Source organism: Heterocephalus glaber, unplaced genomic scaffold (genome assembly GCF_053883595.1).
Source record: "Heterocephalus glaber isolate CG9 unplaced genomic scaffold, H.glaber_assembly_v1.0 deba00001457, whole genome shotgun sequence".
Classification (NCBI taxonomy): domain Eukaryota; kingdom Metazoa; phylum Chordata; class Mammalia; order Rodentia; family Bathyergidae; genus Heterocephalus; species Heterocephalus glaber.
In genome coordinates, this window is record NW_028258305.1 from 25,366,008 (window position 1) to 25,391,075 (window position 25,068).

Consider the following 25,068-nt stretch of genomic DNA (forward strand, 5'->3'; position numbering starts at 1 on the left):
TCCCTCGCAAATGCAAAGTCCTGAGTTCAATCCCCGTACCAAAAAAAAAAAAAAGAAAGAAAATGAGGCTCATCCCTAATAGAATGGTATTCAAAACATACTAGTGGAAAATAGTGATGCTCGGAACTTACTACCTAGTAGATTGACGTTTATGTAAAGATAAACAACTGGGAGACCGGGCATTTAGCTCTGTGGCCCCACACTTGCTTGGCAAGCACAGAGTCCTGAGTTTCTGAGTTTGATCCCTGGTGGGGTGGGTTGGGAACAAGCAGATTATAAGTGAAGAGAAGATGGCTGGAAGGCTGGCTAGTAAGTAGTATATTGGTTACCTCAGGGAAACAGTCTGTGAGGAGAAGATGGGGTTCTGGAAGAAGGGACTTCATTTTTACTACAGCCCCTTTTGGACTAATTGAATTCTTTTTATAGTGTATGTGTGTGTGATCTATCTTGTAAAATTAAGTTTTAAAATAGCTAACATAGGTATGAGATAAAGCTAGACCCAAGGTACCATATAAATTAGGTTGGGTAGCTTAAGTGTCAGAGCAAGCAGATACATGAGGGGAGCCAGTCTGCAGGGTTTCAGGGCAGGTCAGTAGCAGAGACCACCATACAAGGCAGTTCCACCTCAGGTGAAGGTATCTGACGATTTCTCACGGTCAAGTAGGTGCCAGCTCCAGGATGTGGGCAGTTTGGATAAAGGAGGGAACAACCTTAAGAGAAATGATGAAATTGTTCCTTTGCAGGGCGTGAGAAGTTTGAGTCAGGAGTCCACTAGCCTCACTGAGGCCAGCTGCAGTGTCATCCCTGGTTATATATTGGAAGTAGAGGAGAAGGGGATGGCCAGGCCCTGGGTAGAGGAGAGAGTGCTTTTCAAGGTCACTGCACCACCCTGCTGTGGCCTCCTGCCCTTACCTCGCTTGCTGGACAAATTGCCCCAGCAAGAGAGTGTGGCCTCATCCGAGATCAGGATGAATGGAGGCCCATGGCCCTCCAGGCACTGTTTTCAAAAGTCCTTTTTTTCCTTTTGTATCTAGACCTCCAAATCCAAGCTACTTACCGTTTCTACCATGTTCAAAAAGTAAAACAAGCCATTTATTGGAAGAAAACAATTCCATTTATTGGGAAAAGGATCTCAGCCCCAGTGTTTGTTACTCTTTTATACAAGTCTGTTATGCAGTTGGCTAATTTAAGTCTATAGATACGATTTTTCATATGTGGGTGCAATTCTTTTCCTCCAAAGCGCCAAAACCATGGTTTTCAAAGCCAAATGATTTTTTTCCAAAAAAATGTCTGCTCGTAAGAAAGTTGTCTTTCCCACTCACAACTCACCTTGTTTTCAATAAACTAGGATGGGACCTTGGGTTTTACTTGTTTTCTGTTGACTTGGAAACAGAGCATTGGGTTTTATCTGTTTGGTCCACATGTAACCCTGGCCTGCACTAGATGCACTTGGATTCATTTTCTCACTTGAGTTGCTGAACACCCACGATGTGCCTGAGCAGCATCACCTGCCTGGTAGAAAACACTCATTTTCTCCTTCCTGTGCTCCAGGCCTCAGGGAAAGAAAACATCAATTTATATTCCGTTCTTTATCTTTCCAGGCAAAATCCATGTTTGGTGACCAGAGCTGTATATATTGATATTCTCTTCCTGTTGACTTACTGCCTCAACAAACCCACAAAGGGCAACCAGCCAGGTATGATTCATAGTTATATCCTATTTTGGATGAAGGTTGTAAGCCTTTGAGGTGTAGGTGGGGTTTTCAGCAGCTATACCACTCCCCACTCTCACCCTGGTCTCCTTTGGTTAATTCTCCAGAATTGCACATCAGAATTCAGCAGTGTCGTATGGCTCTGTCCTAGAAACTTCTCAAGGAAACTTGTCCTTGTTTACTTGGCAGTCTGCCATTAAATGTTTTCTCTTTGATCATCCAGGGAAGAGTGTGAACTCTATTCAGATACCCTCTGTGTCTCAGAGACCTTGGCTTTTTCCTAGTTTATGCATTTGCATCAGAAGGTCATCCTTTTTCGGTCACTGTTTGCTCTGTTCCGTCCTGTGGAGATAACTGAGCTGGCTCATTTAGCGCTGGAACTGGGAGATTTGCGTCTTCTTCTCAAACCCACTCCCTGCTACTGTCGGGGTTGCCTCAAGCTCAGACATCATACTTATTTCCAGGTCATGTGTGTTTCTGGGTGTGTATCCCAGATGCACATACATTTGTTCTGTTTTAATCACAATTCATGAAGTGGTGTCTTTTTTTTAAAGGGAGAAGGGTAACTAAAATAAAATTTATTTGATGTGTTTATATAAGAGGCTACAGGAAGTGCTCTACATGAGTTCCAGGCCACAGACTGAAACTGATTTTCATCAACACAAACTGGAATGCAGAGAGTAATGAGCCTGCAACTGGTTAAAATCAGCTTCTTCTAATTGAGTAGGCCTGACTCAAGGAGGCTACAATTACAGTTGAATTCTGAGTGCTAACAGGCCAGGCCTCTCTGTTACATTGAGTCCGTCAATGATTTGTTGTCTAGAGTAAATACGTTCAGGCTGTCAGGGTCTAGCTCTGTCCATGTGGAACCCTGTTCCAAATTCAAACCAATTTATAATGCTTTGCAGGGGGGTTGGGGTGGGGGTTGCACCTCATCCATATAGATTACATTGGCCCACAAAACTCCTGTGGCCAGGCAGAGGTATTACGAACACTCTGGACTTGCCTCTGCTACATCCCTCATGGGGCGACTGTGTATACATTCAGTGATATGGGATTGGAGAGTTTTATAGCTATAAAACAGGCACAGTTTGTGCCATTTGTCTTGGCATAATTATGAATAGCGTACCCTTTTATTCTTGCAAGTGTCCAGGATTGCACAATGAATTATAAGCCACACTAGCTATAAGGAACCTCAGTATTGCATCCGCTTTAGTTTACACTTGAATCAACTGAGGTCCAGGAATTTTATAAAGAGATTATAAATCAGATGTTATCAAGTAAATTGTTTTAGATTTCTACCATCTGTGTATTTCAGTTCCAAATTCCACACAGCTTTATAATACAGTACCTACCTGCTTATGTATTTAAAGGGATCCATCCACTGGGATCTTAACTGACTCATGTGGTTAACTGTAATCATTAGTTTATTTGAACTGTTTTTCTTGGCTCGTTTAGTATCATTATTCCTTGTCTGAAAGTATTAACCCTTGAATGTAAAATTTTTCTCTTCCCCAACTTCTGTCCTTTATTGATAAACTGGGCTCCGTGAAGATGACTTTGGCTTTTTTGAATCATTCTTTCCTCAAAACTCTTAACATTACTTAGAGTTTGTACTCCAGCTAAATGTGATCACAGCTGTCTTTTGTTATTTAAAGGCGTGTGCCATTCCTCAGGATGTCCTTTCTTTGCAGAGTAAGGTGTGGTGGGAAGGGGCACTTTTATTCTAGTATGATGGCTGTAGCTGTGCATATATTGTTCTGCACTGTCTGATAAGGCAGTTCCTAATCACATGTGGCACTTGAGCACTTGAGAAGTGACTGGTACAAATTGAGATATAAAATACACAACATTTCAAAAACTTCGTATGAAAAAAATGTAAAATTCCTCCAATAAATTTTATATTGAATACATTTGGAAAGGTAATATGTTTGACATCAGATTAAAATGTAAAATGTATATTTAAAATTAGTTTCACCTGTTTCTTTTACTTTTTAAAATGTAACTACTTAGATTGGAAAATTATAAAACAGAAAAATCAAACCATCATCTAAATATGTGAATTTAACAAGTGGAAAGATGTGAAAAGTTATTAGTGACTAATTGCAGAACACAAAGTGGTACATAAACGTAACATTATCAGTAAAGGAAAGAATATGTCTATTAGAAAATTTCAAATGACATTTATGAGTTATATTTTACTCCCATTAGCACTAGTTTTGTCCAGACCTTTGTGATTAGCCTCATAAACCACAGAATACATACTGGGTGTATATCTGTATCTCACCTACATGAATGTATGTGTTTGTGTAACACATCCATGCAAGCAGTAATAGCAAATTTTTCTCCTAAAGATGGACTGGATTTTTAGAATTAACCAAATGTCAAATAAAATGGTGATTAAGATGGATAGCATTCTTTGATATAAAAATAAACTGTGACATTAAAGTAGTGAAAACTGTTCTTGTGTGTTCCATAAATTGTTTCCAAAGGCAGTTTGAGCAGCAGATAAGTATATCACCAAATAAGGAGATAATTTATTTGGTTGTGTAGATTTCCATGTGTTTTCAAAATAATGTATGATATTATAATTTTGCCTTGAAAGAATGGACCATGTCTTAGATTCGTTGTCAGCTAAGCACATAGCAGACCCTCATTAAAATGATTTGTTATTAACTGATTGAAAGGTAGTTTTCCTCAGTTTTTGTTTTGTTTTGTTGGTTGTTGTTTGGTTTTTGCTTGATTTTTGTTTTTGAAACACTATGCAGTTCAGGCTGACCTTGAACTCACTATATAGCCCAGGCTGACCTCAAACTCAAAGCAATCCTCCTGCCTTAGCCTCCCAAGTGCTGGGATCACAGCTGTGCACCACCACATCTGGTCTCAGTTTTTAAAACAGTATGATTGGTATTCAATTCCAAGTCTTAGGTAGGCAGAGTGGCTCATGCCTGTCATCTCAGCACCCTGGGAGGCTGAGTCAGGAGTATAGCAAGTTTGAGCCCAGCCTGGGCAACTTAGCACCTTAGCGAAACCCTATCTCATAATTTAAAATGAAATTAAAATTAAAAATTAAAAAAAGCCTAAGGATATAGCTGAATGCAAAGAGCCTGGGTTCAATCCCCAGGACCACAGAAAACTAAAAATAAGAGATCCAAATCTTATTCAAACTCATGTATCAATCAGATGTGAATTTAGTTTCTGAATTCAAATGAGATATTCATATTGTTTATATAAATATATATATACACACACACACACACATACATACATCTGTTATGATCTCACAAACCTCAGGATGGGAAGCATACCACATAGACTCCATAGGCAGAATCCTAGATAGCTCATTTATTTTGTAACGTTAGGTAAGTTATTTAACCTCTTTGAAACACTTTCTTATTTGTAAATGGGACTAATAATCAAATCTATATCTTACAGTGGTTGTCAACTTATACATATAAAGCCTTACGTAAAGAATATGCTTTTAGTGACAGAGAGTGCTCAATAAATGTTAGCTACTGTCATTAGTTGAAAACCAGGCTCTAATCCAGTCTCCTGAACCTTGGCAGAATTGCCTTCAAGCTTTGCATTCATAATTCTCATATTTTTAAAAGTCTTCTGGAATGAAGAAATGCTTGCATTGCATGCCTGGCATAGATTGTTAAGAATCCACCTGAGTAAGGATACTGCAGCCCCTCTGACTAATTCAGAAAAAGATCTTTTTTTTTTTCTTTTGTTCATTTAGTTTTTCATTCATCCATGAGACATACTAGTATCAGGTATAGTTGAGGACCCATATCTGGGTCGGAGATGGAGATGAATATGTCTTGGGCTTTAAGTAAGTACAGTAAGGGGATGCAGTTGCTATTCAGGAAGTATATGTTTGAAGCACTGAAGAAAAAGGTCATTTCTACTTGAGAAGACAGGGCTTTATAGAGGAGGAGTTGGTGAGGCAGATTTTGGTGATGAGCAAGGATTCACCAGATGGGCAGGAGGAGAGACGGGTATTACCAACAGAGGGGTAGGCGTGGCCAAAAGCATGGAGACACAGATAAGCACAGCCTTCAAAGAACCAGGACAGGGCATCTGGAGTGTTGCTTTCCAGGCCAGGCAGGTGTGACTAGAAGTGAGGCTAGAGGCCTCAGGTCAAGTCTTCAGGGCCCCAGAAGCCAAAGCCTCAGGAATTTGGGCTTGACCCTGTAGACAAAGGAGAATATTGGAGGATATGAAAGAGTGAGATTATCATGTGGGGTTTTTTTCCAGTTTCTGGTTTTTTAGCTATTTAGTACATGTTTGCAGTACATAATGATTACATTCCTCGGGGGAGTTGGTACATGAACATAATACATCTTAATTCCCTTCTCATCCCTCCATCGCTTGATCCCCTTCCCTTTTATAAAAGATCTATCTCCCTATTCCTTTTCTGTTGCTCTTCATTTATATTTTGGGTTTCCCATATAAGACAAACCATGCAATATTTAAGCTTGTATGTCTGATTTATTTTACTTACCATTATGGTGTGAGGTGCATCCACAGATCACCTGGTTTTTAAAACAAAGCGTTTCTTTTTGTGTCCTCATCCTTGTGAATTCTCAGGACTCTTATGGAGCCATATTCCTGTTGTCATTCAAAAAGAGGGCCCGGGAATTTAGCTCAGTGGTTCCGCCACATGCCTTGCAAGCTCAAGGTCCCGAGTTTGATCCCCGGTACCAAAAAAAAAGAATGTAACTGAAAATTCATCCCCTAAGTATCACGGAGATTTGCCTGGTCATTGTGGTAACCATACTGGGGATGTGGGAGGTAGAGAATGGCAGGCCAGACAGGAAGAAAGGCAGCACAGACTAGGTGTAGTGGCACACGCCTGTAATCCCAGCACTCTGGAGGCTGAGGCTGTGAGTTCGAGGCCAGCCTCGGCTACATAGTGAGTTCAAAGCCAGCCTGTACTACATAGCAAGACCCTGTCTCAAATAAAGAGGCAGCACAGTGCTGAAAATAGTTGAACAGTTGTTTGGAATGGTAGGATTATAGAAGGCTTCCTCCTTTTACTTTGCTGATTTTATGCAGCATAATTGTTTCATTTGTATGTATTTATATACATTTTAACATTAAATATATTTAAATATGAATCTTGAAAGGAGATAATTATTCCAAAAGAAAAGAAGTTATAATTCCCAGGTAACTTTTCTTTGCCTGGAGGAGGATCTGCCCATCCTTACTCGAACCCTGTTCTGTAAGTGACCTGACCTTGGACAGCTGTTCCTACCTCTAAAATGTCTTAGAACCACATCACTAGCTGGGGGATACACAATGAGAGAAACGTAATTAGAAAAGCTTAGGATAATGACGGATTTTATCGAGGTACTTCCCAATTATTTGAGGTTTCCTCAGCCAGTAGCTAGTTTTTAAAAAATCCAAATCTGGGAGGTTTTGTTTGGAATTTTAAATGATTTAAACCCACAAGGACTCTCTGGCCCCTGTATTCTTTTCCCTCTTTTGAATCTAGCTGTCAGCATTAGTATATATCAGTCTCCTTCAGGAAGGAAAATTATAGTCTCCAGTTGGATTTAGGGGAAATGAGGAAGAAAGAGTCTGTTACAAGGACCCAGGAGCTGAATTGCAGGCCTGGGCAGGGATGTGGAAACAGCTTTATTTCTAATTTTAAACTCATCTTATTTGCTCTCAGATTGGAAATTTTCCATTAAAATATCTATTTACTAAAATTACCTCTGAGGCTTGTCTAAATATTTACCACTTTCACTCAGAGGTGGACTTTCTATTTCTCTCTATGGCCACGCCCCTTAAGTTTTCACAGCTGTTGAGTTGAACATTTTCATTTACCAAGTATTTAAACAAATACTGTGCCTGCTTATGCTTTCAGACTTCCATTTTAAGTTCTCTGGGTGGGTTCTGAGTTTTTCCTTTCCTGGGCTCTGTTTTACTAATTTTATGCAACCTGGTTCTTCTGTAATCATAAGTATATATAATACAAATCTTGAAGAGGATTTGTTGAATCCAAAAGCAGTAAGAAATGACACAACAATTTCATAGAAATGGTTTAGCTGGAAAGGATTTGTCCATCCCACTCCCCTTTGTGTAAATGATCTCAGAATGCTCTTTCCCTACCTGTGTGTGTACATAGGGTGCTCTTTCTGCTGTCATTTTTAGGAAACGGTATTTTCAATATCATCTTGCTTACAAGAGAATAATAATGCCCCATGTTCATTGAGCATTTACCTCCGTGCTAAGCATTTTGTGTGCATTAATGAAAATGACACCTAGTGTTCCTTCATTTTGGCCACGAGGATATTGAGGCAGGGAGAACTGCCCTGTGTCGTGTGTACTAAGGTGGTGGCCTGACAGGTTAGCCAAACCCCAGTCGGGGACAGCCAGTCACGCTCTCAGGGAAGGGACCCCAGCACCCTCTCTGTGGCTCTGCCTTTCTAGGCTTCCACCCATTCCTGCATAGCCTCTGGCTTCCAAGAGGGATCCCCTTGTAGGAGCTTTTTTGGGGCCTTTCCTGCCCACATTTGTTTCCCATACCGAGGGTGTGTGGAATAATTCGAGAGCAGGGCGGGCTGGAGCATGTTACTAGAAAGAGGATGCCTGACTGCCCCAGGCAGCCACCTGCCCATCTCCCTTTGAAAGTGGACCTACACCACTACACCAAACATTTCCCAGTACCAGGCTGCTGGAACTTCATTTTGTGGTTTCTTTGTTAGTTAGGATTTATAGTTCAGATCTCATCACCCTGCCAAGTGCAATAAATGTTTTGCTTTAACTGGAATGTAACTTTTTATTTTTCTTCTAAATGCCGTAAAAGTGACCAGCTTGTGAGAATGAAGTCAGAATCCCTAAGTAGCCTAAATGCCAAGTCAGTGCACATTGTAGGTCTGTAGAAGAATGGAAGACAGGCTCTCCTTTATGACTGCTGGTATTTATATCCTGGAAGTTAGGTAATGTAAGCCCTCCCACAGGCCCACTTAGATGTTGATGGTGGTTAAATGGTAAAATCTGTGAGAAGTATTCAACAATGCCTTGTATTTGTACTGCCTAGAACATGAATAATCTATGTGTGACATGAATAAATATAAGGTCACTGATTTTTATGACATTAACTTCCTTCTCTTAAGTTCTTGGGAAATATAACCAAACAATTACGAAGAATGAAAACATTGGCATCTTACAAACACACCTGCTTTGGTTGTTTGGCCTAATTAGGTTAAATTTAACCAATTCCATCTGAACAAATTAAAAACAATTCTTATCTGTTCTTCAGTCATACACTTCTATCGGTGTTGGGTGCAGATGTGTTCAATATGACACAGTTAGTGTGAGTCTCTCAGCTCTGGATGAGAGATAAAAGGAAAAAATTGAGAACATATTTTTAGAGTCTTCTGGGGTCTTTGTATTTTTGGGCCTGCGGCTATGAAATTGGGGGTTAGGGGCAGGCCTTGTTGTTAATAAATTAGTTGGTTTTTCTCCAAAACACTAGACCTATCATTTAAACAGCTGCTTTTGCCAAAACTTATCTTTCCCAGGGAGCATTGAGCTCCTGAAATAAGCAGATGACTCTCTGGAGCTGACTTTGGGAAGTCATAACAATATAGGGTGTTATTACCTTGCTAGGTTAACATGATGTTTAAGGCTTGTTAATTCCAAACCTGTGCTGAGTACCTAGACCTGCAATTCTTATGATTTTAGAAGTTGGAGAACATTCAGTCACTAGGCAGAGAGGAAACTTAACAATTGAGTGACTTGCCCAAGGTCACACAGCTGAAGCAGTTGAGCTTTCCTACCTCCTGATTCAGCTGCCCATTTTGATGAGCCAAGTTAAGGGATTCGCAGCGTGGGAGTTGGATTTAGTGTCTTTATCTGTCCTGAAACCCTCTGACCTGCATTTACCACCCGAGAAGTAAAATTCTGTTCAAATAAGCAACAGGGGCCTCAGAACATTGTGATTTCAATGTTTCTGTGTTCATGCTGCTCCCTACTTTAGCCCCTCCTCACAGATAATCTGAAACAAGTTGCCCCTGTCAATTAAATTGTTATGCCATAGCTTTTCAAAGTCTGTTCTAGATATTGTAGGATAAATGGAATCATATCTTTGTGGCCCTTCATGTCTGGTTCTTTCACTGTGTAGCTACCATTTTACTGATGTACTTATCAGCTGATGGACATTTTTGTTTGGTTATACTTCTTGGATGTGAATAATGCTGCTATGAAAATTCTTGTGAGATCTATGGTTTTTTTTTAGTTGTTCTGGCCATTTATGTAGGAGTATAATTGTTGAGCCATAGGCCAATTCTAAATTTAACTTGTTGAGGAAGTGGTAAACTGTCTCCAAAGACTGCACCGTTTTATATTCCTGCCAACAGTGTATGAAGTTTCCAATTTCTTCACATCCTTGCCAACACTTGTTGTTGTCATCCATTTTGTTTTAGTCATCGTGTCCTAGTGGATATGAAGTCATATCCCATTGTATTTTTGGTGTACATTCTCCTAATGACCAGTCACATTGAGCATCTTTTTTTTTTTTTTTTTTTTTGATTTGGGTTTTTTGGGTTTGGTTTGGGTTTGTTTTTTGAGACAGAGTCTTACTGTGTAGCTCAGGCTGACCCTGAACTCTCTATGTAGCCCAGGCTGCCCTCAAACTCTCAGTGATCCTCCTGTCTCAGCCTCCTGAGTGCTAAGATCACAGGTGTGCAGCACCATGCTCAGCTCTTTGAGGATCTTTTGTAGTGCTGATTGGTCATTTGCATATCTTTAAAGAAATGTCTTTTTATTTATCTATTTTGTTGTCATACTGCGGATTGAACCCAGGGCCTTCACACTAAAGCTACATTTTCATGCCTTTAACATTTTTTTTTAATTCATTAAGTTTATTGGTACATTTTAGGTATACAGTATGATGACATTCATCATTGGGAATTTGTGCCTGTACATGATATATCTTGGTTCTTATTTTTTCCCCATTCCCCTGCCCTCCCTTCAACCCCTCCACCCCTCCCTATTTACAAAGACTTTGTTACCGTTTTTTTCCTTTTTTCATATTTTTTCCTTTCCCTTCTTTTCTTTCCCCTACCCCCGGCACTTCCCCCTACCCTTCTCCTTTGGAGCCTTTCTTCCTGTTGGTGGGAGTGCAGACTGGTGCAACCACTGTGGAAATCAGTATGGAGATATCTCAAAAAACTAGGATTAGAGGTACCATTTGACCCAGCTATTCCCCTGCTGGGTATCTTCCCAAAAGAATTAAAAGTATCATACCATGGTGATATATGCACACCCATGTTTATAGCAGCACAGTTTGTAATAGCTAAATCTTATAAACAGCCCAAATGCCCATCAACTGGTGACTGGATAAAGAAGATGTGATTTTTCTATAAAATAGAGTACTACTCAGCCATAAAGAATGAGAAGCTAGAGACATTTATAGCTAAATGGATGCACATTGAGGCCATACTCTTAAGTGAAATAAATAGGACACACATGTGTAAAGTTTTTGTTTTTTAGATGGTCTCAAGTCCCTAAGTATCCAGGTTGGGCTCAAACTTGGAATCTTTCTGCCCCAGCCTCCCAGAATGCTCTCAGGGATTCCAGGCATGCACCACTACACCTGTCTAAGTTTTACTGGAGTTTTTGTTTTTTGAGACAAGGTCTCACTGTGTAGTTCAGGCTAACCTTGAACTCACTGTGTAGCCCAGGTTAGCCTCAAACTCAGTGATCCTCCTGCTTCTGCCTCCAGAGTGCTGGGATCACAGGTGTTCACCACCATACCCAGTTAAGTTTTTGGTTTTGATGAAGTCCAGTAGTGTATCTCTTTTTTCGCTGTACATTTGATGTCATATCTAAGAACTAGTGCCTAATCCAAAGTCACAAAGGATTTGCACTCATGTTTTTGTTTTTTTTTTGGTTTTGGGGGTTTTTTGGTACTGGGGATCAAACTCGGGTCCTTGTGCTTGCACAGCAGGCGGCGAAACCACTGAGCTAAATCCCTGGCCCTGCACTCATGTTTTCTTTTAAAGGTTTTATAGTTTTAACTCCTAAATCTAAATCATTTTGGGTAAATATTTATATTTCTATGAGGGGCAGTTTCAGGTGCATTTAAAGTTGGCATTGACTGTCCATTTATCTCAGCATCATATGTTCAAAACTATCCTTTCCTGATAAAGCACCTTTGAGAAGTTGAGTGAGCAGGCAACCCACTTTCCGGTCCCCCTTTTTTCTCTCTTAAACAAAAGCTATCTTTCTCTCAATAAATTTTCTTACTCTTAAAACAAAACAAAACAAAAAAAACTATCCTTTCCTTAGTTGGGATTGGTGGCACACTCCTGTAATCCCACCATTGGGAAGACTGAGGCAGGAGGATTTGAGTTTGAGCCCAGCCTGGGCTACACAGTGAGATCGAGTCTGGTATGAACTGCATAACAAAACTCTATCTAAAAAAAAAAAAAGACTATCTTTTCCTCATTAAATTGTTTTGGCACTCTTGTCAAAAAATTAGATGACCATAAATGATAATGGATTCTTCTTTTTTTTGTACCGGGGATCAAACTCAGGACCTTGCACTTTCGAGGCAGGTGTGGCACCACTGAGCTAAATCCCCAGCTCTGCTTCTGATTTCTTAATTCTATTCCACTGATCAGTTTATCTGTTCTTAAACCAGAGCACACTGTCTTGATTACTAGTGCTTTGTAATGACTTCAAATTAAAATATGTGAATCTTCCAGCTGTTCTTTTTTAAGTTTTAGCTATTGTGGATTCTTTGTATTTTCTTACAACTTGTAGATCAACTTATCAGTTTTTAAGAACAAAAAAAAGAACTGGGGAGAGGAGTGGGGAACCAGCTGGGATTTGACAGGCATTACATTAAATCTGGAGCTCAGTTTGAAGAGTTTTGCCATCGTGACAGTACTGTTTTCAGATCTATGAATATGGGATTCCATTTATTTAAAGGTCTCTTTTATTCTTGCAGTGATTTTTTTATAGTTTTCAGTATAAGTGTCATACATAACTTTCATATGTTGATTTTTATCCTGCAACTTTATTGAGTTTTTATTAGTTCTGATAGGTTTTTTTGGTGGACTCTGAGAAGAAAGATCATATCATTTGCAACAGAGAAAGTTTTCACCTCTTCCTTTCTACTCTGGATCTCTTTTATTTATTTTTCTTGCCTAATTGCTCTGGCTAGAACCTCTAGTACAGTGTTAACTAGAAGTGGTAAGAACAGACATATTTCTCTTATTCCTGATCTTAGGGAGAGAGTTTTAAGTCTTTTGCCATTAAGAGTGATGTTAACTGTGGATTTTTCAGGTTGAGGAAGTTCCCTTCTGTTTCTGTTCATTGAAGTTGTTTGTTCTGGTAGTTGAGATTGAACCCAGCCTTCACACTGACCTATATACCCCAAATCTTTTTAAAATTTTAAGCATTTAAGCAAGGTCTCAGTAAGTTGCTAAGTTGCCCAGGCTGCTCTTGAACTTCCAGTCCTCCCACCTCAGCATCCCAAGTGCTGGTAGTATATGGTATGACACCATACCCAACTTTGAGTATTTTTATAATAAAAGGCTATCAAATTTTGACAGTTGCTCCTTTTGTGTCTGTTGAGATGATCATGTTATTTTTGTCCTTTATTCTGTTAACATGGTGTGAATGGTGGCTTTTAATTGCTGAGTGCTATTCCAGTGTATGTATAGTTTGTTTACCCTAATTCACCAGTTGATAGATGTTTGAGTTGTTTCTACTGTTTGGAGATTGTCATTAATGCATCTCTGACTATTCACATAGAAGTGTTTGATGAGATGTTTTGATTTCTCCTGAATAAAACCCCATGAAGGAGATCCCTGGGTCATATAGTAAGAGTAGCTTACTGTTATTAAGAAAGTTAATCTTGGGCTGGGGATTTGGCTCAGTGGTTTCGCCGCCTGCTGCGCAAGCGCAAGGACCCGAGTTCGATCCCCAGTACCAAAAAAAAGTTAATCTTTTTTTTTTTTTTTTTTTTTGTTACTGGGAACCAAACTCAGGACCTTGTACTTGCAAGGCAGTTGTGGTGCCATTGAGCTAAATCCCCGGCCCAAGAAACAATCTTTAATGTTTACCGAGGGGCCTTTCCAGTTTGCATTCACTCCCACCAGCAACACATGACAGGTCCATTTGCACCACATTCTCACCTAGGCTTATTATCACTCTTATTAAACATTAGCCTTTCTATTGGGTGTGTCGTGGTATCTGATGATTTTAGGTTGCATTTCTCTGACTAATTTTGTTGATCATCTTTTCATCTGTCATATTTGCCTACATATGTCTTTTTAAATAAATTATCTATTCAAATCTTTTGCACAGTTGTCTTTTAAATTGAGTTGTCTTTTTGAACTGTAAGGGTTGTTTGCTCTTTATACAAGTTTTACTTTGTGGACAATTTTTACCTTTTGTTTTCATAACAGTATCTTTTAAAAACCATACATTTACAATTCTGTATGTCATGAGATAAGGTTGAAGTATTCTTTTTTGGTTTTTGCATATATATATATATTATATATAATATATATATAATATATATATTTTATATATATATATATTATATATATTATATATATTATATATATAATATATATATATAATATATATATATATATATCTCCAGTTGTTCTAGCACCATTATTTCTTTGAATATTTTTTCTGTCCCTTCCCCTCTTTCCCTTTTAATAGGAATTCCATTCTCATAAATCAGGTCGCTTGAAGTTGTCCCACAGATCACTAATGCTTTGGGTTTCTTTTTTTCTTTGTTATTCTTTTTTTTTCCATTAAGTTTATTGGTACATTTTAGGTATAAAATACAGTTACATTCATCATTGGGATCTTATACCTTTACATGATGTATATTGGTTCTTATTTTTTTTCCCCTTCCCCTGTCCTCCCTTCACCCCCTCCACCCTTCCCTATTTGCAAAGACTTTGTTTCCATTTTTTTTCTTTTCTCATATTTTTTCTTTTCCCTTTTCTTTCCTCTACCCCTCCCACTTCCCCTACTCCTTTAGACCTTTTCTTCCTATTATGCAATATCAATTATACGTGTTTTAAATTATAATATCAAAATTTAGAGGACATTACCACAGATTTTATAGAATTTAAAAGGATATAGAAAGCATATTACATATATCTTTTTTTTTTTTTTGGTACCAGGGATCGAACTTGGGTCCTTGCACTTGCACAGCAGGCAGCAGAACCACAGAGCTAAATCCCCGGCCCTACCTAAATCTTATTGGAAATAAATTTAACAACTTCTAAGAAGTACCTTGGAAGACAAATTAATGAAACTAACTCTGGAGGAAATATAAAATTTGAATAGCACCTATTAAAGAAAGTGTATTCCTAGCTTGAAAACCTACCTATATAATAATAACAGGCTCATATACATTTTAACTGATGAATTATACCAAACATTTAAAGCACAAAACAGAAGGAACACTTCTCCCCTCAGTTTAGGAAATCAACATTGTGCTAATGCTAAAGCTGGATAAAGATAATAGAAGAACAAAGTATGAACATAGATAAAAATTTGTTTAACAAAACAAACTATTAGAAGTCAGATCTGGCAGTATATAGAAAGTGATTTTATTATAAGAATGGCAGTGTTGGTTCAGCATTGAAAGATCCACCCCCATAAGTCATCATTTTAACAGAGGAAAGGAAAAAGCCATATGATGCTGTCAGTAGTTGCAGAAAAAGTATTGGACAAAATTCTACAGCCGTTCATGGTAAAAGCTATCAGGAGACTAGAAGTAGAACAGAACCTTCTCAACAGATAAGCCGGACTGGGGATTTAGCTCAGTGGTTTTGCCGCCTGCTGTGCAAGCGCAAGGACCCGAGTTCGATCCCCAGTACCAAAAAAACAAAACAAAATGAAAAAAAAACCCAGATAAGCCATGTACTCCATACTTCCAGCAAAAATGCCTTATATGAAAAGATACAATGCTTTTGCCCTAAGGTGGGGAGCAAAAGCAGATATGGCTGCTCTTCATCTGTCCATTAAACTTTGAAACCTAGGCCCAAACCAAAATAGCCTAGGAATATAAAGAAACAATTAGCATAGGATTGGCAAGGTAGAAATAAAATCTTTATATGTAGATGAAATGATCATCTAGAAAGAAAATACTAAGAAATCTCTAGGAGCCCCTAGAACTTGTATTTGAATTTAGCAGGATTAGAAAACACAAGGTATATATAAAATTCAGGTCTATGTATACTTGCTATAAATGAAGAATTGGATATTGAAATTTAAAAGTTATGTAGGAGTACAAAGGACCTAGAAAAGTAAAGAAAAAAAAAACAGCGTTGGAAGTGTTGGAAGACATCTATTACCTAATTTTAAGACTTCCTCTAAAGCTACAGTAATCAAGGCAGTGTTGGCATAAGGAAAGACATATAGATCATTGGAATAAAACAGAATCTAGAAATAGGACTACACATATATGTTCCACTGAGTTTTGAAAGATTGTTTAACATTAACATTTTATAGAACATACACTCAATTTAAGAGCAGAGGAAAAGATAGTGTTTTCAGCAAATGGTACTAGAATGCCTGTTATCCGTATGTAAAAAATTAACCTCAACCCTTTATTTCCATACATAAAAATAACTTGAAAGGATCTATGAACCTAAATATAAAAAGACTAAAACTATAAAACTTTAAGAAGAAAGTATAAGGGAAAGTGTTTATGAATTTAGTGTAGGCAAGAATTTCCTAGGATACAAAAAACATGATATATAAAAGAAAAAAATTGATAAATGAGATTCCATCAAAATTTAGAACTTTAAATGACATTGTTAAGAAAATGAAAAAGAGTCCTTAAACAGACCATATTTATAATGCATATAACCTATGACCAGAATATATAAAGAACTCTTACAGCTCATTAATAGACAACCCAATTAAAAAGTAGACACAAGAAGATGGTAAATACCCAGTACAGCACAAGGAAAGATGTGCAACACTAGAATCAGAAAAATACTAATCAGTACAATAACAAGATCATTTTATACACTCATTAGGGAGATGAAGTTAAAAGTTTTAAAAGAACAGATGTCAGCTTAGGTATGAACCAGTTAGAACTTTCGAATAGTGCTAATGTGAGTGTAAAATGATAAAACCATTTTGGAAAACAATATAGAAATTTCTTGTATTACTGTTAAGAACCAACAATTCTGTTCTTAAGTTTTTACTTGAGAGGAATGAAAACACATGTTCACAATAGATTTGTATATACAAGTTGAGTATCCCTTATCTGAAATTCTTGGGCCCTGCGTGTTTCAGATTTTCATTTGAAATCCATTTGATCTGCAAAGAGGATAGCTACTCCTGCTTTTTTTTTGGGTTCCTGTCACATGGAGTATTATTTTCCACCCCTTAACTTTCCATCTATGAGTTTCTTTTTCAATTAAGTGTGATTCTTGTATTCAGCATATTGTTGGATCTTGCTTCTTGACCCATTCTGCCAGTCTATTTCTTTTGATTAGTGAATTGAGACCATTAACATTGATGGTTATAACTGATACGTATTGACTTTTTCTTGTCATGATTTTTTCTTTGTGTTGGATTCTCCCCCTTTGCATTTAATTTCTTGTTGTGCCCAATGGATTTGTTCTGCTGGGCTTCCTGGGGTTGTGATCCTCATTGTCTTTTCCTAGGATATTGTCTAAAATTTTTGGAGTGCTGGTTTGGTATTCATGAAGTTCTCCAGGTGCTCTTTGTCATGAAAGTATCTTATTTCTCCATCAATTTTGAAAGATAGTTTTGCAGGGTGCATCAATCTGGGTTGGAGGCTGTTTTCCTTTAGGGCTTGAAATACATCACTCCAAGCTCTTCTTGCCTTGAGGGTTTGTGTTGAAAAATCTGCTGTGATTCTGATGGATTTTCCTTTTTATGTGATTTGTTTCTTTTCTCTAACTGCTTGTAGAATTTTGTTCTTCTGTTGGGTTTCTGGAACCCTAACTATTATATGCCTATGTATAGATTTTTTTGATCAAGGCTAGTTGGAGTCCTATATGCCTCACTTATCTGTATGGCAAGTTCTTTTCCCCTGCTTCGGAAATTTTCTGCTATCACTTCTGTGAACAGTGTTTTTATGTCATCTGCACTCTCTCCTGTTTCTTCACTGACTCTGATCAGTCTTATGTTATTCTTCTTTGCATCGTCTAGCAGCTGCTGGATCGATTTCTCATGGTACCTTACAATTTTAAAGCAATTTTTCTTCCTGGTCACTAATTGCAATCTTATCTTCTGTATCTGAAATTCTGACCTCACATTGGCTCATTCTGCTGTGTAAGCTTTCAGTGGAGTTTTTAATCTCCTGGAAATCCGTTTGCATCTGTTTTATGGATTCCATTTGTTTCCTGTGTTGGAATTCCATCATGTTCCTCAGCTCTTCTGTTTTTTTTATCTGTGTCCTCTCTAGATTTATTAATCATGTTTTGCACTATGGGCACAATCTCTGCTGCTATTTGAGAAATTATTTCTGATTTCATTTTTCCCAGATCCTCTTTTGTTGCCAGTTCAGGGAGTCCAGGTGGTTGAATATCAGAGTGTTCCATGTTCCATCTTGTTTCCCTTTGGGATTGCTTTTGGTGATCTGGAAGTGTGTTTTTGAGGCTTGTTTATGTCTCTTCTCATTTCAATGCAGGAGGGCGGGGTGTTGCTGGCACCCACCCGGCTCACCTCCTCTACACTGGGAGCAGTGCGATGGCCGCCCAGAAACCTGCCTTCTTTTTTTTTTAAACCTGTACTTTATTTCTGTCTCCAAACTTACTAATCTTTTCTTTTATATTGTCTAATCTGTTAATTCCATCCAGTGTATTTTTAAACTTCACAGTGTGTGATTCATCTCTAAAAATGTCATTTGTGTACTTTTTAGGTCTTCCATATTTCTCTTCATGTTCAGTTTTCCTCTAGATTCTTGACCATGTGTAGCATGTTTATAATAGCGGTTTTTATATCCTTATTTCTAATTACATTATCTGTATCTATTTGTTTTTATTCTATTAATTTTTTTCTTGGTTATGGATCATATTTTCCTACTTCTTTGCACACTGGTAGTTTTTTATTGGATGCCAGACCGTGTTAATTTTATGTTCTTGGGAGTTTAGTTTTATTCCTTTAAAGTGTTGGAGTTTGTTTTGGCACATGGTTAACAAATTACTTAGTTTCAATTGGATTCTTCCAAAACTTCCTTTTAAGCTTTGTTCTGGCATTCAATCTATAGAGCAGCCTTTGGTTTAGGGCAAATTCAGATCCACTAGCAAGGCAATACCCACTTGAGATTTCTAGTTGCCCCATGTATTATAAAATCTCTACTCTAGGTGGGAGGACATAAACTATTGTGAGCCTGTGTGAGCTTCAGGAACTGCTTCCTTCATTGCATTCTTGTTTATTCCCCCAGCCTCATGAAGTTTTACCCCATGCATGCAGATCAGCACTAGGAAGTAAAAACTGGTCTAAGGTTATTTTTCTTTAACACTGTTCTGTCTTTTCTTTAACACTGTTCTGTAGTATGACATGACATTGTCATTAAGCAAGTGGACGCAATGATTGGCTTTTCTCTATCTGGATGGGTCTTCCCTACAAATGTTTGTAGCTTTGTCCATTTTTTCAGGATTTCCTTTATTTCACAAGAACTTTGCTGCACTGATTGTTGATACTCGTCTTCCTCTTCAGAAAGCTCCTCCACTGCCATTCTCTGTTGCTCAGCCAGAAGTTGCTGAAATTCCTCTGTAGACAGTTCCTCTGAGTGTTCCTCCAACAGTTCCTCAGCATCACCACAGTCTATGTACAAGCCTATGGACTCTGCGATAGTGACCGTGTCCTCAACCACAGGGTCAATTGAAGGCTCAGGCTCCTCCTCACAGCCTTCAGAGTCTGTCTCCTGTATAGTTTTAGGCCACACTCTCTTCCAGGCAGATCTCAGTGTCCTTTGAGAGACATTGGCCCAGGATTCCTCAGTTAACTCCACACAGGAAAAACCAGCATTCAGGGCATAATGCAAGACTTTGTTCATAAGTTAAAACTAAAATTCTGGTCATAACCCAATTTGTTCATGTGAGGCCAGTTGTAACTCGAGGATCCACTGTATAATTTCAAATGAGCCAGACCCCTGGGCTCAGGGTTCCTCCTCTTTGTGCTGGGGCTTAGAAATGGTCTCTGCGCAGTAGCTGAGGCAATCATAAGGCTTACTTTGTTTTGTTTTGTTTTGTTTTTCTCAAAGGTCTTCAGTCCTTCACTGCCAGTGTCCAATGTTTAAACACAATAATTTCATACATCTCTGATTTTCTAGTTGTTTATGGTAGAAGGGCAATTCCTACAAAAGCAGAAACTACTTCCACCATTCTGTATTGACACCTCTTGGTTCTTCATCTGTAAAACAGATTATTATGAGAGGATTGGGTGAAGGTCACACTAAAAAAAATTGTGAAAACTTGAAAAGTCACATTACAAGAAAGGAAAAAATCTAACATATGGGAAAAACAGAGGTTAAAATTGTAGTAAGAACAAAGAAAGGAGTGGTTGTCACATCCAGGATAGGCGACTGAGCTTCTAGGCCAACGTTTGGATGTCTTAGTCCATTTTCTATTGCTATAATTGAATACCACAGACCAGATAATTTATAAAGATTTATAAAGATATAGGCTTATTTAATTCATAGTTCTGGAAGGCCAAGAGCATGGACCAGCCTCTGCTTGGAATCTAGTAAGGGCCTTCCTGCAGTGTCATTACATGGCATACGGCATCTCCTGGCAAGACATCTTCTGGCTCAGGTCTCTCTTCCTGTACTTATAAACCCACCATCCCATTGGATTAGTGTCCACCTTTCTGGCCTCATTTAACCTTAATTACTTCCTGAAATCTCACCTCCAACCACTATGGTTGGATTCAGTTTCTACCCTCCTAAAACCTCACAACAGGGATTAAATTTCAGGATGAATTTTGGTGGGGACATTTAAACCATAGCACAGGGCACACTTATGCCCAGGCTCACCTCATTGCTCACTGGGCAGAATTTACTTAGCTCTTCCCTCTGTGTTGGGGCAGGACTTCAGAGTCTAACCAGATTCTGCTGGATTTTGGCTAGCTGCAAACTGCCTCGCTGGGTCACTCCTGGTGGTGCTAGTCTGCAGCTGGGCAGTGCCAGAAACCTCTCAGTCTTAGATTCTGTTTCTTTTTTTTTTTTGGTACCGGGGATTGAACTCGGGTCCTTGCGCTTACACAGCAGGTGGCCAAACCACTGAGCTAAATCCCCGGCCCCCATAGATTATGTTTCTTAAGGAGCAGACCCCAGAGCCCAGATGCATGCTGGGGACTGAGATGGGTGGTCCTTCCCTGTCTCATCACAGGTGAAGCAGCAGAGGCAACTCCCAGGTGTTTACAGAACCTTCTCACCCAGCTGCTGTCCCCCTTTGTTGGGTCCATACTGTATCCTATTGCCTAAGGGTAAGAGGCTAAATTAAACAGCGGGCAGCTAAAGTATCATAGTGGAGGGCCGGGGATTTAGCTCAGTGGTTTTGCTGCCTGCTGTGCAAGCGCAAGGACCCGAGTTCGATCCCCAGTACTAAAAAAAAAAAAAAAAAGAGGTAAAGTATCATAGTGGAGAAATTTCTGACGTTCAGTCCTACCCTTCAGAGCAATTCACTGAAAGAAACAGAAACAGTATATGCTGAGAAATAACTGTTTGTGTCTATGGGTTGTCCTGTGTTTATGCTCAGTGTTTCCTGACTTCACCTCAGCATTGGGCAAAGGCCAGGATGGATTGGTGGGTAGAAACAAGAAGTAATAAATGTTGCTCCCTTCCAGTGCCTGGTGAGCTCATCTTTAGCTTACTCAGGTCCCTTCTGTGCTCTTCTAACTGGCTGTCTCCCAAGACAGAAAGGCTGTGCTTTTATTTTGGGAGTTGACAAGATAGTCTTCAAATAGTGCTCTCAGCAGCACTTTCTCCTTTGTGGCAGATAAGGAATTTTAGCCCTGACAATACAGGGCTCTGGGAACATCCTGGTGGCAGGAAGAAGAGGGAGTCCTTTCAAAGGGATATGTGTGATGTGCTCCACACCTGTGTTAGCAGCAACGAAAGAGGTTCAGAGAACAGGAAACAAAAGTGGGCAAGAAACAAACATCCAGGACCAAATCAAGGGAAGGCAGGCTGGAAATCTTCTCCCAGCTCAGTCAGTGGACATGTTTGTAACTGGAAGGGCCCCTTAGGTCAGGATTACAGTTTACTGGGAGGGGCGGAGGATTAAATAGAAGAATGGAATTTCCCTTCGATAAGGACAAGCCAAGATTTATTAAATCCGTTGATTTTTGTTGTTGTAGTTCCTATGGTTTCCTCTTCTCTACAAATACAATTTTTTACTGAGAAGTTGCATAACGAGACATTAACATTCACAGAGAGTACAAATATCAGCTATAGTTATTTTTAGAACCAGTTCATCAACCATTTTAGATAAGGACTTTTGTTGGATTTTATTACAGATCTCTCTGGCCAGAGCTATAGTTCTTTCAAATAGAAAAGGCAGGCCTGCCTACTATGCTATGCATTGCAAGGGAAATCTGCTTTGGATTTTCTCACCCCTTGCTTTGTGAAGCAGGGTGGAGATGCTGAGAGAGAGGGAAGACAGAGGAAACTTCAGTTGGATTATGTCTGCAAACTCCTTGATCTGGTGGCATCAGAGAATTCAGAACCTTTATACTATATGAAAGATAAATTCATTCATCTGTTCATCCATTGGAGACAGAGAACAACATGTCAAGTTTGGGCAGAATAAAGTGCCTCGGAGGCTCTGACAGGTGAACTTCCAGAGTGGCACACTCAGTATCACTGCCATTTGAACCATCCACATGAGTGACTGGCTTCGTAGCTATGAAACTACCTTGTTTGGTTGGCCTTTTCATTCCTGAGGAGGATCCTTCCCTATCCCTGGATATGGATTGACGGTTATGAGTAGAAGTTTACTGTGATTTCCAGGGCTCTTGCCTCCCCTGTAGCCATCTCGCTGGAACCAAGACAGTGTTGTCACTCTGGGCCTATACACTTTTTCCTTCTTGACCTTTTTCTTTTGGCACAAGGCTGGTTCAGCACAAGGCTGGTGGGCTGCCTTGATGAGTGACTAGCTGAAGACCCGAAGCTATATAATGTTCTAGAGCTCTGTGGTTGAGCACCAGATGAAAGGGTTGACTTGTGATGAGGGGCTGTGGTGTACAAAGACAAACTCCAGTAGACACTAGAATTACACCCATTCAGCATGGCGAGGTGTTTACACTGAGCAGCACAGATCATCTCAGGGGCAGAGACTCCTCTGAGTATGTGTGGTCCCTGTATCTGTACCACAGCATTCCCTGGGAAGGCGTTTGAAAGTCTGATTTGGGAGAGCTCTGCCCCAGGCTCACTGAGTCAAACCCTGAGAACCCCTGGTCTGAGGGGACAGTACCACCACCTCCAGGCCATTGCTCTCTAGTGGGGATGCCAGGGGAGGCTACCCTGTCTTCCAAATGTGCTCTGTACCCTCTCTCTCCCTCCCTGCCCCTCCTCCTCTCTCATTTTTCACCCCTGAGGCATGCTTGCTTAGATCAACTTTAGTTGATGCCTTACACTTTTTTTTTTTTTTTTTTGGTACCGGGCATTGAACTCAGGACCTTGGGCTTGCAAGGCAGGTGGCGGAACCACTGAGCTAAATCCCCAGCCCTGCCTTACACTTTTTTGTTTTGTTTTTTTGCTTTTTCTTGTTAGTACATTGTAGATATACATAATAACATTCATCATAGGGAATTTCTACCTGTGCATGATATATCTTGCTTCTTTTTTTCCCATTCCCCTCCCTTCAACCTCTCTTCCCTTCCTTATTTACAAAAGCTGTTTCCATTTTTTTCCTTCTGTTCTTTTTTCCCATGTCCCTTCTTTCCTTTCCCCCTCCCCCTCCCTTGTTCCCCTTCACGTTCGAACATTTTCTTCCCATTTCCCAATGTCTGTTCCCCCTCTGTCATTAATTTCACTTTTCATTGCTGTTATGTTGTAACTCCACTATATCCATAGTTATATAGTAATGACATCACCCACTTTTTTCAGTGCCCTTATTAAAGCTATTTAGATTTATCATGCATCTTTTAAAAATTATATTGATTTATAGCCACACGTGGAAGTAAATGCCCATAATCCCAGCACTCAGGAGGCCAAGGCAGGAGGATGGCAGGTTCAAAGCCAACCAGGAATGCATAGCAAAATCCTGTCTCAAAAAACTAAAACTGGGCCGGGGGCTTAGTTCAGTGGTTCCGATGCCTGCCTCGCAAGCACAAGGTCCCGAGTTTGAACCCCAGTACCAAAAAAAAAAAAATCCTGAGAGCTGGGGATTTAGCTCAGTGCCATCACACCTGCCTCACAAGCGCAAGGTCCTGAGTTCGATCCCCAGTACAAAAAAACACAAAAACTGTATTGATCTTTTGAAAGAAATTTTGACAAACCTGTATGAGTGGTTCGGAAAGTCAAGAGTGGATGACCCACCTCTGCATCTTGGGAGCACATTCTTCCTCCTGGACTTACTGAATGTGATGGGTCTCTGCTCAGGGTCCTCCAGTAGCAGCCTGGTGGATGTTCGCACCCTAGCCTGGTTGGTTAGGAAATGGCCACTCTGAAATGCAAGGTCAACATTGGCTCTCAGTGTTCCTCTTGCAAGCAGAACACTGGACTCTCCCAGCTCCGGGGAACCAAGTACTGCACACATGGCATGCAGGAGATCACCAGAGGGCACAATGTGAATGCCACCGTGTTCCTCACACAGACACACCTGGCTGTGCAAGCAACTCCTTCCTTTCCTTCCTGGGACTCTCTGGTCATGAGAATCATGAGGTCCAGACAGACTCAGAAAGCTTTTGTCAATGCCTCCAAAGCTGCTCTTCCCAGTGCTGCTTCTGGTGAAATTTTCATCAGCTCACGGCACAATGGAACTATAGCAAAATGGTGCTATCACAAATTTTTCTTAAAGCCAATTTAAAAAAAAAAAGAATTGTCCTTTACTTTGACCCTCTGTTTCCATTTCCTCTGTTTTGAGTGATAAAAAAAAGTTGGCAGCTTATACCTGTCTGCCACATTATTTGTGACAATTTATTGGGAATTATTTTTCCAGTGATCTGGGATATAACAGCAGGAGGTTTTATCCATCCATGTGAACCCAGACATTAAGCCATTCTTTTGGAGGCCAGAAATATACTTGTCAGAGGAAGAAAAAAATTTTTTTCCAAAAATGAAATCAGATTAGATGTTTATAATCAGTCACACACACTTGAGTGACCAACCAAGATGACCATACTGATGGAACTTTCCCAACAAGGTGGGC

At 39.6% G+C, this 25,068-nt stretch overlaps 1 protein-coding gene across 5 annotated transcripts in view; it reads left to right on the plus strand.

Moving 5' to 3' along the window:
- LOC147826996 (tRNA (32-2'-O)-methyltransferase regulator THADA-like) overlaps positions 1–25,068 on the plus strand; it is a 191,415-nt gene that overhangs the window by 107,369 nt on the left and 58,978 nt on the right. For all 5 annotated transcript variants that reach the window (XM_087216443.1, XM_087216445.1, XM_087216444.1 and 2 more), the window contains one exon: positions 1,602–1,696. In XM_087216443.1, the coding sequence (XP_087072569.1) occupies positions 1,602–1,696 (95 nt within the window). The remainder of the gene's footprint in view (positions 1–1,601; positions 1,697–25,068) is intronic.